This window comes from Aedes aegypti, chromosome 1, assembly GCF_002204515.2.
Source record: "Aedes aegypti strain LVP_AGWG chromosome 1, AaegL5.0 Primary Assembly, whole genome shotgun sequence".
Classification (NCBI taxonomy): Eukaryota; Metazoa; Arthropoda; class Insecta; order Diptera; family Culicidae; genus Aedes; species Aedes aegypti.
Genome location: NC_035107.1, coordinates 144637307 through 144653873, shown reverse-complemented (window position 1 = coordinate 144653873; position 16567 = coordinate 144637307). Strand labels below are relative to the sequence as shown.

General features: G+C 38.7%; 1 protein-coding gene across 1 annotated transcript; it reads left to right on the top strand.

Moving 5' to 3' along the window:
- Nucleotides 1–2391: 2391 nt before the first annotated feature.
- Nucleotides 2392–14485, top strand: LOC5565060 (ADP-ribosylation factor 2). Its single transcript, XM_021849614.1, has 3 exons — nucleotides 2392–2550; nucleotides 7372–7760; nucleotides 13941–14485. Exons 1-3 carry the CDS (start codon nucleotides 2484–2486, stop codon nucleotides 14025–14027), a joined length of 543 nt encoding a protein of 180 aa, XP_021705306.1. The 5' UTR covers nucleotides 2392–2483; the 3' UTR covers nucleotides 14028–14485.
- Nucleotides 14486–16567: the final 2082 nt, after the last annotated feature.

The following is a 16567-nucleotide window of genomic DNA, read 5'->3' as shown; positions in this document are numbered from 1 at the left end:
GAAACCATGGAGCATTATATAATTGCATATATAATGCAGCTGCATTGTCGTAAGCCTACCATTGAAGTAGTTTAAAGCTAAGTATGCTGATTCGCTCAAGAAAAGTAAAGAAATTCCTTGACTGAAAGGATCAAGAAATTTCCTACAGAGAGCCACCTTTGAAGTGACATTTCTTCTCAACTGCGTACTGCGATCAGTAAAATGTGATTTTCTTGACCATTTCTTGGAAGAAATTTTCCACGCATCGAGATAGGCGATTCCTTTTCTTGTCAGTAGCAAACCGGCCTTAAAAGTGAAAAAGGACACTTTTACAGTTAAATTAATGCAAAAAGGACGATAAAGCAATGAAGCAACTTATAAAGTAATATTAATGTAGCAGTACAATTTATAAAGTGATGTTAGTGCATTGATACATTTGTAATGTAGGGTTAATGCTTTATTGCTTGACAGCTCTTGAAATTTGTTGAATAAAAGCAATGTTGCATCAATGGTGTTGATAAGCAGGACAATACGTGCAATGTTATAATGCTTGTGGTTACTTGGGTATGCACTCTGTTTCGAAAAACACCCAGAATCCGGGTATACATTTTTCAAATTGGGTAATATTTCCATATGCATTTTGATGAGTCTGGAATTCGTGTGCAAGTTTCTTTGAGGAAAACAAAAACAAGCTGTGTATGACGAGCATATGCTAGTCTACGTGTGTTCAAATGTCACTAAGCTCTATATGTGAATAGGGCCCATTCACAAATTTCATAACGCTTTAGGGGGTGGGTGGGGGTCCTAACGTTGTTATGGCTCATACAAAAATTGTAGGGTATCAATACGAAAAGCGTCACGAGGGGGTGGGTGGGTGTCCAAAATGGCCATTTTTAGCGTTATGAAATATATGAACAAGCCCATACGCCGCTGTGTTTATAAAAATCGTAAGAATGCAGCGCTACACTAAAAAACTGATTTCAAAATGCGGCGAGTTGATGCACGTCGCGAGACCCACTGGCGCGATCCGGTTTGGTGGCGTTGCGACAATAGTATGATTCATGCTGACTTTATTATTTGCAAAATTACAGGTAACCAATGCGCTTACAAGATAATGTTTGCGTGCAGTTATTTTCTACGTGCGTCCGTGCTACTGCAGTGCACTGTTGGCAATTTAATCAACAAATTCTGCAAAATTTCCATAATGGATGTTTTCGAGAAAATTTATTACAGCTTCACCATGGACATAGGACCCATTCACAAATTTCATAACGCTGAAGGGAATGGGTGGGTGTCCTCGTGCTGTTACGGATCATACAAAATTTGTTAAATATTCATACAAGAACGTCAAGCTTGGGGGTGGGTGGGTGTCAAAAATAGCCATTTTTGGCGTTATGAAATTTGTGAATTAACCCATATGCACGAGTTCACTATTAGACGTTTGAGCCGTGCCGTGTTTTTTTATGTGACCATGGAAACGGGTGGCACCACTCAAACGTCAAACTAGTGAACTCGTGCATCGATCCATTGTTTGGTCGTTATTTTGTATGGTTGTGTACATTTTAGAGTATTGGGGTAGCAACAAAGACAAATTAAAGACCTCCATGTCCCTTGCAGTTGCCCAAAATGTTATGGCTCATAAGGTAATCTAGAATGCCGTGAAAAGTGTACTGCGATCTGTCAAACTTGGGTACCTTTTGTACTACCGAGGGACCAAATGCAGTACTAGAAGTGGTACCCAATCTGAGCCCGAGTGTGACGGACCTGGTAGCAATGAAGAGCCGCGAGTACCTCCCTTGCGCGCAACATGTATGGACAGTCTGCAGATTTTAATAAAGATTCCCAATAGTCCATTTTACGAAACGGCAACACTGATGATATTGCTGTTACTTTTACACGTTACGACACCGCCTCCTGTCAAATTTTCATTCATAAAATAAGCGATCAGCTGCTCAAAAACGTCTCGTAATATGGGCTATTTATTTAAGCCAAGTACGGACCTGAAACGTAAATCACTTAAGTAAAATTTCTCCTTTTTACCAAAGTAATTTTGACAGCTGATTCAGTATGAGCGAAATGTCACTTTTACTTGCGGAACAATTGAGCGGCACATTTTTCCGTTCGGAAAAGTGACAGTTCCCTTTGATTTGTACGACAAGCGTTACCGACGTTATGATATCAGCTCTACTTCTCAGCTGCGTACAGCTTAAGTAATTTCGGTAGCGGAATCATTCCTTGACCGTTTCTTGTCCTATCCTTTTGCACAGTACTTATGATCAGCGAGAATAGATAAACGTCTGTTTCTTCTGTGGTGCTGGTATGTTCAGCACTGCACACACTAATTATAAAAAATGACGGCTAGGCCCTTTTCATTAAATAGCGCTTTTTCAAACTTCACTGGCTGTCAGATTCGTGGCTGTGTGTGTGTATGTGCGGGTTTTGATTAGTTGTCAAGTCCAACACTCTCGTTTAGCTGATTCGTAAGCACAAGTGGAAACTCCAGAATGGGTTTAACAATTTCTAGTGTTTTAACCAGGCTTTTCGGCAAAAAGCAGATGAGAATACTGATGGGTAAGTGTTCCGGACTTTGAGAATGCTGAAAAATGTGATTTTGAGACACGTCAGATAAGAATGGTCGTTTCGATCCAGATCCTAAACCATCGGCTGATAGATGACGTCACATGCCATCTTTTTCTTTTGTGCCCGAATTCATCGTTAATTAAATAAACTAGTCTATCAATGTTCAAACGTATATTTAAAGCGCATTACATGTCGCACAATTGTGGTATATTAGACAGGTTTTCCGGGGAAAATTATGAATCGAACCACGCAATGTTTGGGTGTCTCGAAAATCGCCTCCGATATCAATCACAACCAGCAGTTCTCAAACTGCGGCTTTTCGCTTCTGTTGGAAAATGATTGTTAGCACCCTTTTGGGAAAATTGACGAGACAAAAGCGAAAATTGTGTTAACAAAGGAGTAAATATGCAAGAAGCACTCTCATACAAGAATGAAGTTTATTTTTGATATTTACTATAGCTCTGTCATTTTTACAAAACTAACTTGTATGTTCTAGTCGCAAATACAGTACTACATGTAATTTTTAAAATCAGCGTAAAGGAAGCTGTAGAAAATATAAAACTACATCATAGGTTATCTTCAAAAATAAACACTACAATAAATTTATGAATTTATAAAATGGGTTTTTTTTTTTCTAAAAAAATACAAGATTTTTTAACAAGAATTTGAAGTCTTATTTATTGTAATGTCATATAGGAGGAATGTCGCAACGACGTGCCTATTAAAGTTGGTGTTATGCAAGTAAAACAGTTGGTAAAGAAAGATGCGCAGTTACTTCTAAGTAAAGACTCCGAACCTCACGTTCTCTACTCTGAATGTTGTTTTGTTTGTGTTGCTTGTACAACTCGCTGATGATAAAATTAAAAGTAACTGCGCAAATCTATAAGCCATGTTGCAATTTTATTTTAATTTTTGAACAACAGTTTCCTTGACTTGATAAAAAGCATAAACTAACAAGTTATCGTAAGAATAAATAAACACATTACAAATCACAATAACGTCATTTTAAATTCGCAGGGCTGCTGGCGAGTCTCTTTTTAGTGACTTGGTCACTGAAGAGTCACTATTTGCAACAAAAAGTCGTCAGTCACTTTTCCGGAAAAATGGCCACAAGTATTTTCGTGATCTGATGATAAAGCACTGATAATCTAGATTAGCTTCACAAACTCGGCTAGCAGGACAGTAACGTTTTATCGTAATTATAATTTAACCTTTACGTTCCCGCTCATCGACAAGCCATTTTCAAATAGCTGCCATTTCATCAATTTAAATTCGATTTTTCTGAAACCACGCTCAGAGTACTTTGAAAAGGTTCAAGTAATTTGCAGAAATGCAGAATTTGGAACCATACCGTTGATATTCCGGGTTGCACTGGGGTGACGGTGGTGCCAAATTTGAGAGACGTGATTTTTTTTATTTTTTCAATTGTAACATTGTAGTTTTAATGTAAAACGTATGGAAATGGTTGATTGTGTTCATTGGAACATAATTTGGCCTCTTTGGGGACATTTACATTTTATGTCCAAAACATGTTGGGGACATGTCAATCTTCATAAATTCGAGAAAACTCGTAAATACATGAAGATCAAGGTATCAACAAATGTGGCCACTTCTGAGCATCTGACACAGGTTCTGACAGAGCATTTTTGAGGACATTAGCATTTCATGAGCAAAAAAATCCATTTAACGTCTCAATCTTCATGATTTCGAATGAACATATCAATTAACGTTGAGTGAATATTGTAATAATGGATGTAGCCACTCTAGAGCATCTGGCAAAAGGCCTCTTTGGGAACTTTTCCGTTTTATGAGAAAAACATAAAATCCGCCGTCCCGATTTTTATGAATTGGAAAAAAATATAGTGATAAATTTTTTTTTCTTTCATCAATGAACTCGATATCTACCGATTTAGCCACTTCAATGCACAATATACATGTACATGTACATCTTCATGAGTTTGAAAGCATATAGAAATAAATCAAAAAAGAGCTCTTAACCTACTCCTCTGGTCATTACGGAGCATGTGTCTCATGTTCCACCATGGTCGTTTTTAAATAATTTCCGTATTAGGTATAAAAAAATACTCGTGAATTCTGAATAATACACCAACAAATCTGGGATGAAATGCATACTGATCTAGCTATCGTCAAACGGGGTGATTTGCAACGGCGGGGTGACTTGCAACACATTTTAGTTTACAACCAAATTTCACTATAAAACATAAATTGCAAAATAGAATTTGTTTTAAATCTGTGCTTCAATACGTGTGACTCACAATGCAATTTACTTTTTACAATGAACTACTCTTTATATAAAGTCCTCAAATCATTTTCGTCTAAATTCCGTACCGAATATACATTCGAATTTATGAAGATTGAGACGTTGCACGGTATGTTTTGGACATTGAACAGAAATGTCCATAAAGAGACCTTCGTGGCCATAACAGTTGGTACCGAATTAATTCTTCGTTTATTATTATTATTTATTATAGTGGTTTTAACTAATATCATTCACCTCTGTCTTCGTTTATTGACGTGTTCATTCAAATTCATGAAGATTGAGACGTCACACACTGAGGCAGAATCGAAAAAACGCGGAAACAACCTGTAGTTCTTCGGAATGAAGAGATAGACGTTTGGTGTCTTCAGCGAAAATGATCCTTTCAATGAAGCCGATGTTTTGAGATGTGAATTCTAGTGATTTGGATGTTTCCACTTCTGGTGAATTGGGACACAATTGACCTTGCTCCGTTTGACCCCACTGCTTGTCACTTTCCTTAAAGCAAATTTTTCACACAACTCCCTTCACGGGAAGAGTGGACGTCTGGCTATTTGTAAAGGAATGTGTCAGATAGTTAGGCTGCTTTAAAAGCTCTTGCTTTGGCCAACTCAGGGTCTAAGCTTGTTATCGCATGTCGAACTCAATTTGAGGAACTGAATTCAGTGAACTCTGTATACCTTGTATGGGTACCTGGCTATCCTTCCATTGCTGGCATTGCACTATGGGCCAGGGACGCAATCTGGCGGGACAAAATTAATAACTCGGTAACGAAGCATTTCCGGTATTTGGTGTCTTCGGCAAAGTTTTTTGTAACAACGAGGACCAACTACTGACATAAACGGATAGTGTTCGGTAAAAATAACTGGGTTTTGGAACTACCGAAAAAGTCAGTAAACTAAAAATAAATGTCATAAATCGAAAAACAGAGATTTTTTACTGAAATTTTGCAGAGAGCTTTCTTTTTATATCATATATCGGTAAAAAATAAAACATGGTGAAATTTGCTTTTCAATTACGCGTGGCGACAGTTTTCATTTTACTGACTTTTTCGGTAGTTTCAAAACCCAGTAAAATTTTACCGACCCCAGTAATTTAATCTAAGTGTGTAGGTGGCGCCACAATCTAACTTTTTACTGTGACGTTCTAGAGACTTGGCATGTTCGAAAAAAATGTTCATTTCAATAAAATAAACAACTCTCTCGAAGACGTCAAAATTCCACAGCCTACTGTTTTCGAGTTATTGGCAAAATTAGAGAAAATCAGTGAACACCGATTTTTTTCACCGAATTTGGCATTTTTTGAAAGAACCATGTAATGTAATATTTTTTGCTGATAAATATATAACAAACGCAAGCTCTGGTGGAAAATTTTTAATAATACGGCGCATAAAAATTAAGAAATTATGAAAAATAGAGCAATTTTTGAACCTTAATATCTCCCAGTGGCGATTCCCTAACCTCAAATCTACCTGTTCCACGAATAGAAATTCTTGGTTTTATGCAACCAATTTGCATCTATCGGGTGAAGATTTGCAAGAAAGAAAAATTCCAATCATTTACTATTTGCTTTATGATCTCAATTTGTCGAAAAAGACATTTTTAGATGCGTAGAACAGGTAAAAAGTGAGGTCGCCTCTGATATCTCCAAAAGCGCAAAAAATCGCAAGCTCAAATTTTCTGCAACATAGAACAATACTTGATGAAACGGATGTCAAAATTCCAAAGAGGTACCATCAGTGCACCAGTATCCGCTCATGTTCCAGTAGCCCGCTCACGAGTTTTAAAAGTAAGGTAATTTGAATAAATACGCAAAAGATTGTCCACAGTATAATTCAATTTGTCGATTTAAATCGTCTAGTGGTTATAGTTTTCATATTTATTTTGTTTAAACTTATCTTTTTTCGGTGTGAGCGGGCTACTGGTACATGAGCGGATACTGGTGCACTGATGGTATATTTTGGTGTTTTTGGGATTTTTTACTTTTTTACGATTCACTACGCGATTAATATTTTCGTGGCAAATATTCAAGTGTATTTTAAAATTAGCGGAAAAATATATTGTATTATTTCATGAAGTTATTATATCTGCTCACAGTACAAGCTGGCTTAGGATTTCATCTCGAATCCCATTGGTGTTAATTATAAACACTTTACGCATGTTTCTGATTTCATTTGCAAATGAACTATCACAGGAGTTTAACTTTTATTGGCACTTATGAAGACTGATAGATTAGTGAATTTGAAATGATCGTTGAATGTGTGTTCGATGGAGATTTCGTCAGTGTTACGTCTGTTTGTCTGTGGCTATACACTACATGTTTGCTTAGTTCAATATTCTACAACTAGGAGGTTCGTTACATTGTCAACATGGTATATAGAAGGATCCAAACTAAATAAATTGGATTCGGCTCCGTAATGTATATAAGTACTTGAGCCCATTTAACACATGATTAAGAAAAAAAGACTACAGCATAGCAGAATGGTATAACATTCTGTACTTCTAATCAATACTGTGGCTTACCTGTCATTTCAGTTGGTTTGGACGCGGCCGGAAAAACTACTATCCTATACAAGTTGAAGCTGGGAGAAATCGTGACGACAATCCCCACCATCGGATTCAACGTTGAAACGGTGGAGTACAAGAACATCTGCTTCACCGTGTGGGACGTCGGCGGTCAGGACAAAATCCGTCCGCTTTGGCGCCACTACTTCCAGAATACCCAAGGATTGATCTTCGTGGTGGACTCGAACGATCGGGAGCGAATTGTGGAGGCTGAAAGGGAACTTCAAAGTATGCTGCAAGAGGATGAATTACGGGATGCGGTTCTGCTAGTGTTTGCCAACAAACAAGATCTGCCCAACGCAATGACTGCTGCTGAGTTGACCGACAAGTTGCACCTGAACCAGCTTAGAAATAGACACGTAAGTGCCATCATTTTCTTCCTTATTGTGCTCCAGACACTAAGGTGGTTCAAAATATCACTTCTGCACCGGTTCTACGCCGAATAGTAAGTGTCTTTCTAGAATTTGAGCTCATTTGGACTAAAACTGAGACTGCACAAGCCGGTCTCGATATATAGGATTTGCTTGAGGTTTAGTACTAAGCTGATACCGTTAGATACATTTATCAGCTGAAACTTTGTTCCAGACCGTTTTCAAATCGGACGTCTCAAATCGTCATTGATTTGGATTGGAAATCTTTGACTATTTGACTATTGTATAATCAAGGCTCAACAGCCGTAATCTGGCAGATTGACGCAAGCGCCATTAAAATTTTAAGTACTCTTTTTTACTATAAAATCATTAGTTGTGGGAATTTGTCCAACATAATAAAAAATAAGCATTAGTTCTTGTAACCCCAGTGAAATATAGTAGATAGACGGGGCACTCTGCATTATCATCATGAATTTCCCTTCAGAAAATTCAAATTAACTATCAACTAATGGCAAAACTTTAAACGGATGACATATACTTTCGGGACCGGCTACAAAGCAAAGCCATGCTGAAGGTATCTGGATTCGATTCCCGGTCAGACCAGGATTTTTTCGTAATGAAAATTTCCTAATGACTTCCCTGGGCATAGAGTATCATTGTACCTGCTACGTGATATACGAATGCGAAAATGGCAATTTTGGCAAAGAACGCTTTCAGTTAATGACTGTGGGAGTGCTCATTGAACACTAAACTGAGAAGCAGGCTCTGACCCAGTGAGGACTCGGGAATGTTCCTGTAGTCGGAGTTATTCCTATGGGTCACTGGATCAGGTAGCTATTTTTTTGGGACATGCCAAAGTTATCTTTATGTATTTGCAATCATTGTCATTTTAGTTTTCATAGATCTGAGATCTGATATTCAACATTATAAATAAAGAGTTATGGTCCGTTTAGTATGTACCGATGTGACTACTAGAAGTTAATGTCTGGAAGAATTCACTATAGATTTGATGAATACTAAACGGTTTCAATTTTCTAAAAGTAGATATCAAACATAATAAATCACAAAAATGCGTTCCGAAAAGCTTGGCACAGATTAGATTACAAAATATGCCATTTGCAGGAACAATCAAACATAGGGAATCCCAAGTAACCAAAATTTCAGATAGAAGGACATTTTTCTTCTTTTTGGCGTTACGTCCCAACTAGAACAAAGCCTGCTTCCCAGAGTTCTTATGATCACTTCCACAGTTATTAAACTGAGAGCTTTCTTTGCCGAATGACCATTTTTTCATGTGTATATCGTGTGGCAGGTACGAAGATACTCTACGCTCTGGGAATCGAGAAAATTTCCTTTACGAAAAGATCCTCGACCAGCGGGATTCGAACCCACGACCCTCAGCATTGTCAAGCTGAATAGCTGCGCATTTACCGCTACTGCTATCTGAGCTTCAATAGAAGGACATGTTTTGACTCAATCAGTTCACAGCTTTTTATTACCCTAACTTTACATCTTACAAGTTGCTTGTAGAGAATGATATTTGTTTTTCAAGTAAAAAATGTTCACTTCAATAACTTCCTAGTTGTTGACAATTTTACGAGTTCGAACATCAAGTTCCGTGAATATCCGTAGTGTTATCTTGATCGACGATTAAGTTTTACTGAAACTAGACTGCCGTGAATTGCACGTCAAAATTGAGTTGAGTTTAGTTTTTAACATCTCTTCCAATGCTCTTTCAGCTGCACTTATGAAATAATATGATTTGTTCGGAAAAATTAGGAAAAAACAGCAAGTCAAATTGTCTCATAATGAAAAGTAACCGCATATCAGTCCCACTAAAGACTTTCGCACCATGGAACACAAAAATGTAACTTGTTTTGATGATCTTTATATTTTTTTCGGAAATATATCGTAGTGAAAAGCAAGTTGTGAAAGTTTCATAAGGATTGAAACATGTTTCAATCCTCTGTAAATTTTTGAATATTCGTATGGAAAACGAGTTTGAAAACTTCACTGCCCATTTTCTCAATGCCTACTTTTTACAGATGGGACTGACTTGCGATTAGAGTTACTGTGCACGTGCTGTAGCCTTAGGTGCAGGAGCCCCATTGCTTGCAAGCACACGGGAGAGCTGTACATTGTGAGACCTTTTTTGGTGCGCCTCATTTTTCTTGAGATGTGTCTCACTGCGGTCTCATGCGCTCCGTCACATGTGCTGTTTAAAATTTAGCGCAATAATTGAAGTGATTACAAAAGTTTCCAACGAGGATCGAAATTGTAACTCTTGGATCGTGAGTCTTCGATCATATCATATATGCCATCTAGAAACCTGTATTATAAGGCGAAAGTAGTTGTAGAGGCTTTTCGTTACTAAGCACTTGTTTCACACTTGGATACCGATGGCGAGCTGTAGCGCCGAGCAGCGCATGAGACGAGTCTCCCCGAGAGCACATCACCTAGCGCGCACTTTTAGAATTTTCGTGAGCCTCCGTCTAGCGCAGCACACTAGGATTCCGATGAGCTGAGAGACGGTTTAGTTGGAGGCTCGTCAGTACATTTATGTGCTCCTGATAAATATGTAACTCTGCTTGCGATTCATGGCAGTAGATTTATACCAAAAATATTCTTTGGAATTAACTATTCGCTGAGCGGTGATAGTCTTAGTTTTTTTTTCACTCAGGTTGAGTAGTGTTTGATCCTTCAACTTTGTCGCTTGCTTCGTTTGTCGCTTGTGCCGCGGATTGTTAGTAGTGTTTGATCTATTGATCGCATCGCTTGCTCTTGCGGGGGCGAGTGATGAACACTTGTACGAATATTCGAATATCGAATAATAATGCGAATCCGGTTAGACGTGATTATATCATGGATCGCATCACCAAACATTGAGGACTCCCAGATCTCTACCTTATCCCACTAACCAAATATCCTTTCCATGCCAACTGTGGAGATGCAGAGGTATACTCGGTCTCTTGTAGCAATCGTTCTCTAACTAACATTTCTTCCCTTCCCCGATCACCGTGAGGACGAGGACGGCGTCGTTATTGACTTTTAAATTTTGGGGTCTCGATTTGTGCTCATTGAAAATGGTAAGCTAATCCCAAGCCCTATTCATTAAATCTCTGTTTTTCCCTCAACTTTTTGTGAACTATTCAACAAAGATCTGACTATTTGAAAACTAGATTCAACAACATCTAGGCCTTACAAATCTTGACTTGTTTATTATGCCCCACTAGGGTGCTTACTTTGTTCCACTTACAATCTGCGGTTAGAGATAAGACATGTTTAGGCAAATGTGAGATTTCACAATGTCAGAAATTCTTATCATTTCTTTCCATAGTACGCAATAATTGTATATTGTTGTACCTTGTACCTTGATGGGTACATCGTAGCATCGTGCCATTGCCGGGTGAATTGTAGAGCTCCATCTTCGTCGGTCTTGAGCGACACTTCTCCAAGGTCCCCGGACGTTTAGGGCCGCTAGGTTCTCTTGCACTGCGTACAGCCAGCGTATTCGTGGTCTTCAACAATTTTGCACACCTTTCATTGTTGCTCTTATTAGTCTTGTGAGCTTCCTGGGAAAGCTGTTCTCGTTCATGATTTTCCTTAGCCCTACCCGGTCAATACTATCGTATGCCGCCTTGCAACTACAGGCGACAGACAGATCGTCAGATTATCTGAGATAGACATTGTTGGCCGCATTCGTAACGGTGATCGCTCGAAAGTTCTTACAATCTAACTTGCCATTTTTCTTGTAGAAGCATATAACCCCGCCCTTGCATTTCTCCGGTAGTTGTTCTGTATCCCAGATTATGCCTATCTGACTCTCCGGGCCCATCTTTATGAGGTCATCTCCGATATCATCCTTACAAGCAGCTTTATCGTTCTTGAGCTGGTGAATGGCATCCTTGATCTTCCTCAAAATGGGGGCTGATTGGTTTCCATCGTCTGCGGTACTAACGAAGGCATTTCCTCCGTTGTATGGATTTTTATTGTCTGCGCTCTCAGCGCCATTCAGATGTTCGTCGAAGTGCTGCTCTTTTTTTACTTTATCATTCGTTTGGCATGATGTTTCTTATCGCTGCACATCTTGGCTTGCGGCTCGAAGCCTTTTCGTGATTCGATGAGCTTGTGCTAGAGGAGACGGAGTTCGAGGAGATGGATCAGCTGTGTCGATCTCAATAAACACGGAATTTCCATAGCTTCCGTATTTATTGAGACCGGCACAGTTGATCCACCTCCTCGAACTCCGTCTCCTCCAGGCGGCGTTTTTTCCCGAAGAAGACGGGTCTGCTGTTGTCGTTTCCGTTTATAAGCTTGCACGTTCTGCCGGGTACACACTTAAAATAGAATGCCGAATCTCGGCTTATTTTAACCGAGATCCGCACAGCCGAGAAGTCGGCAAACAAATTTCCTGGGATCTCAGTAAATAAAAGCCGAATTTCAGTAAATCGTGCTTTGTTGCTAAGCAACCGGACAAATTGTTAGCTGAGTCTCGGTTAAAATTGGGAAACCGAGATTCGCACAGCCGAACTCGTGAAAAAAATCTAAGTGTGTACATTGCTGCAGCATGACCACCCGCGCAGCATTCTTCTTCAGAATCTGGCTACATTCCTCGTCAGTTCAATCGCTCCGTCGATCCTGTCCCATGTACCCGACGTTGCTCTCAGCTGCATTGTTGATGACTGCTTTCACTGTACTCCAGCAGTCCTCAAGGGAGACCTAATCCAGCTCACCATCTTCCGGTAATCCCAATCACTATAAAGCCAACTTCACGTCGCCGCTGTTGTTGTAGATGTAGTATTTGAATGATGTTTTGGCGATGGGATCTATTGCTCGAAATTCAGTAGTTTCTGGTGTTCAGTCAACGTATTTTCTGGAGAGCTGCCACGTTCACACCGACATTCCGCAATTCACGAGCTAGGATCTCAATACGCGCGGGTGTATTCAGAGTTCTGACTTTCCAATCGTTGCCCTTTATTCGTTGCCATGAAATCAATCTGTTTGCACTATTTTTGCCTTTCTTGGTTGGTGAAGAGTCTTGGATAGGCCAGCTAACCAGAGTTGCGTTACCAAAATCGTACTAGAGGAGCTGCATCCTATACAGCTGACACAATACAACATTGTCAGTATGTTCTTTCCATGATGATTACGGTCATCACAACCATCCACCTTTAGCGGGGCTTTCGACCTGTAGCTCTGGTTCTCAATAGTGTTTTCGAATTTATTGCTTGATCGATTATTTTACCTTGCTAGGATCAATGTGTTGTAATAGATTAACTCTATCACATTATGCTAGGATTACATGTTTTAGATTGAAAGATCAATATGAAAGTCTTTCATTGAAAGACCTAATCCATATCTTCTCCTCAAGAGAACGGCAGCAGCTACAACGATAATTCCGTGTATGGAATAGATTCACGTTTGTTCTTACCAAGCACTTTCGAAAGCTGCTGTGTTATGAGCCTCAGACTGGTGACACGACTTTATCCGTCTTGTGTTCCGTCTTATGATGTTTCTTTCTCAATAAGTCTGTATGCGCTAAGTGAAGCTGAAAGTGGATTGTGGCTGCTCAGTCAAGGATGAAGGATCAATTGGTGAACTCGTTTCATGCTTTATAACAAATCTCAGGGTGGCCACCGAACCGGGAAAACCCGGGAATTTGAGATATCACCGGGATTGTTTTGCACGAACATTATCAAGCTACAAATCACCAAAAATAAGTCGTTAGGTTCGATTATGTTTTCATTATTTTCATTATGTTTCATTAAAAAGTATTAAAAATTGATGTTTCAATTTATTCTTCACTACACCATACTTCTTAAAAATGTTTCACTTTTTTCAATGGTTAGCAATGCTTCGATATATTTATTTGAATGTCTTCCTCTAACTGACTTTTTTACTCAAAGTTTTTGCACACAAACATATTCATTTCATTGGTAAACATTGGCTTTGCAAGACGCTGTTGAGCCCAATTCAACTCGATCACGCTCTCCAGTACCACTATCAGGAAAAGCTAACACCAATCTTTCTGACAGCGGTGTTAGTTTGCGTGGGCGGGCTAAAAAGCGCTCAACAGCAACGTTTCAGAAAAAAGGCTCAACACCTCTTGGGCCCTTTTGTCCAAATGTTTGTCCAGAATTGATCAACTTATCTTTCTCTCGTTTTCAGTGGTATATTCAAGCAACCTGCGCCACCCAAGGGCACGGCTTATACGAAGGCCTAGATTGGTTATCCAATGAGCTCGCCAAGAAATGATGCGTTTGCACCGGAAAGGACATCAATCAGCCGCAATTATTTACAACACACGTTAGCTGGTTCGTATTTTTGTAAGCAACTTTTTTCCATCAACGGTCGTTTGCATTTTCTGTTCCATAACAAATAAAGAACACTACGTTTTTTGTTCGATTGCAGAACAAATTATTAATGGGAAAAAGAGAGTTCGATAGATGTATTTGTATATCAATGGTCTTTATTTCAATTCAAATCGAAACTAAATTGTCGGTTACTATTCACAAGAAAATTATTTCGCGACAGCAGCAACAGACATAGAGAAAAAGCGACTGCATTATTTTTATGAAGACCTTGGCGAAAAAAAAAATGGTGTTATATTGATCGATGTGAGTATGAACCAAGTAGACACAGATAATTGAAAACACTACATTATTTGTAAATTTTAAGTGATATTTTACTATAACAATAAATAATAAAATGAACGTGGTTTTTACAGAGCTTTATAGGAAAAAATGAGAATCGTCCCGAAAGGGGGGCTCAGGGTAACTGGGTGTCATCAGACGAATTCCATCCACAATGAGTCAAAACAAAATCGTGCTCGATAATATTTGATTTCAATTAAATTTTTACATGTTACTATTATAGTTATACGCATAATTGTCCCATGTTACTTTTTGTGCATTTTGACTTTTAGTCATCAAACAGTTTATTTTTACGTATAGTTTTAGAAAACACTTATGAAAAATTAACTTTGTTCGGAAAATCAATAAAAAGCAAGCCAAGTCAATTTGTCCCATTTTTGAATTTCCACGCATAACTGTCCCACTACTGTATTTCTACGCATAACTGTCACACTATACAATTCGCTGCGCTAATCTTGAACAAAATATTCAGTTGTGAGTTTTGAATTAGCTGGTGTTTGTGAAAATCGTTTTGAACATCTTCTTACGTTAACTTTACATCCCATGTGGAACACAACCCGTTTTATGTGTTTGTATGATCGGGATGCATTCGTCATTCATGCGAGTCTGACGTCAAATTTGATTGAAATTTTCAATTTAATAATATTATTTCCCATCGGTTTTTCAAAGAATTTCAGTTGAATTTTCAGGGTCAATCACATTTTTTTTTTTCAATTTTTTAAACCGCCGTCATCGATTAGAAATTCATCGTAATTTTGAATTCATCACGAGGAATACTGAAATAATCCCACTTGAAGAATCAGTAATTACTTTAATTTCAAGTCCATGGCTTGCAACAAATCAACTTCATAATTTAGCAAACCAAGTCCAAATAAAAATAGTTCGACCATTTTTGGGTGACTTGGCCATATGCTGGGTTGGTCCGAATACCGGTTCACTGGTGGAAGTGGCCATTATATTGGCGAATCTGAAACCTGGCTTGCGACTTATCAATTTTCATGAATTTGCAAATTAGGTCTACAGGTGGTTCAAATGTATTTGAATGACTTGACCACATGTCGGATTGTTCTGAATTCCCGGTTTCCTGGGGGAAATGGCCTCTAAACTGTCGGTTCTGAAACCTAACTGGCAACATCAAACTTTATAAATTCACAAATCAAGGCTAAAGAAGGGTAATTCAAAGGTTCCTGGATGACTTGATAACATGCCAGGTTGTTCTGGATACCCTGTTCCCCAGAAGAAGTAGCCATTATATTGGCGGTCTTGAAACCTATCTTGCGACATATCAAACTTGATGAAGTCAAGACGAAGTCAAAGTCAATTCAAAAGAAGAATAGGATGACCTCGCCACATACTGGGTTATTCCGCATAGTTGGCTCTTCGGTGCAAGTTGCAAATGTGTTGATGGTTCTAAAACTTAATTTGCGATGTATAAAAAATATCATGATATGCATTGCAAACAAAGTCCAAAGAAATGTCAAATCGTGTGAAGATTTGTGTCGTGAATTTTGAGTTAAATATTTACTCGGCAGAATAATCTTGAATTCGCAGATGAGTTGAGCAGATGAGTCAAGCCTGCAGCTGGAAGAGTCGATTTAGGAATTTATTACATCTTATAAACTCTCTTACTTACTCATCCACTCTTTCTTTCACTAACTCATACATTTTCTCACTATCACACATACAGAAACCTTTGCTTTCCATCCCAAATTCGGAAACAATAAAATCGTTTTTTTTTTTCACTTCTCCACACGTGGCTCCGTATGGCACATGTCACTTGAGCCTTCATTAGGTGCCTTAACATAGTCTTGAGGATATACGTCCTCTAAATTCGGTACAATCTATACGTAAGAACGGTCATCCACAGCAGTATGTTTAGCACATAATTGGTCACTACTCTCAGTGGGACTGTTATGCGTAGAAATTTACCAAAAACCCCGTATTTCTAGGCATAACAGTCCCACTTTGAATTTCGTAGCCAAATTTACTTTATTTCCATAATACAAACTCTTGACTCTAATAAACACGCTATCACAGACAAACAGACGTAACAGTTAGAACAAATCCCGATCAAAATCATAGTCACGATGACATGTACGCCCAATGCTAAAATAGGTGTGTTTGGCCGATGGACCAACAGAT

What these genes read in the sequence shown, in the direction of transcription:
- LOC5565060 (XM_021849614.1), top strand. Translation starts at nt 2,484, where the DNA reads ATGGGTTTAACAATTTCTAGTGTTTTAACCAGGCTTTTCGGCAAAAAG. An exon ending in GCAGATGAGAATACTGATGG is followed by an intron (nt 2,551 to 7,371) that starts GTAAGTGTTCCG and finishes CTGTCATTTCAG; the next exon opens with TTGGTTTGGACGCGGCCGGA. An exon ending in ACCAGCTTAGAAATAGACAC is followed by an intron (nt 7,761 to 13,940) that starts GTAAGTGCCATC and finishes TCTCGTTTTCAG; the next exon opens with TGGTATATTCAAGCAACCTG.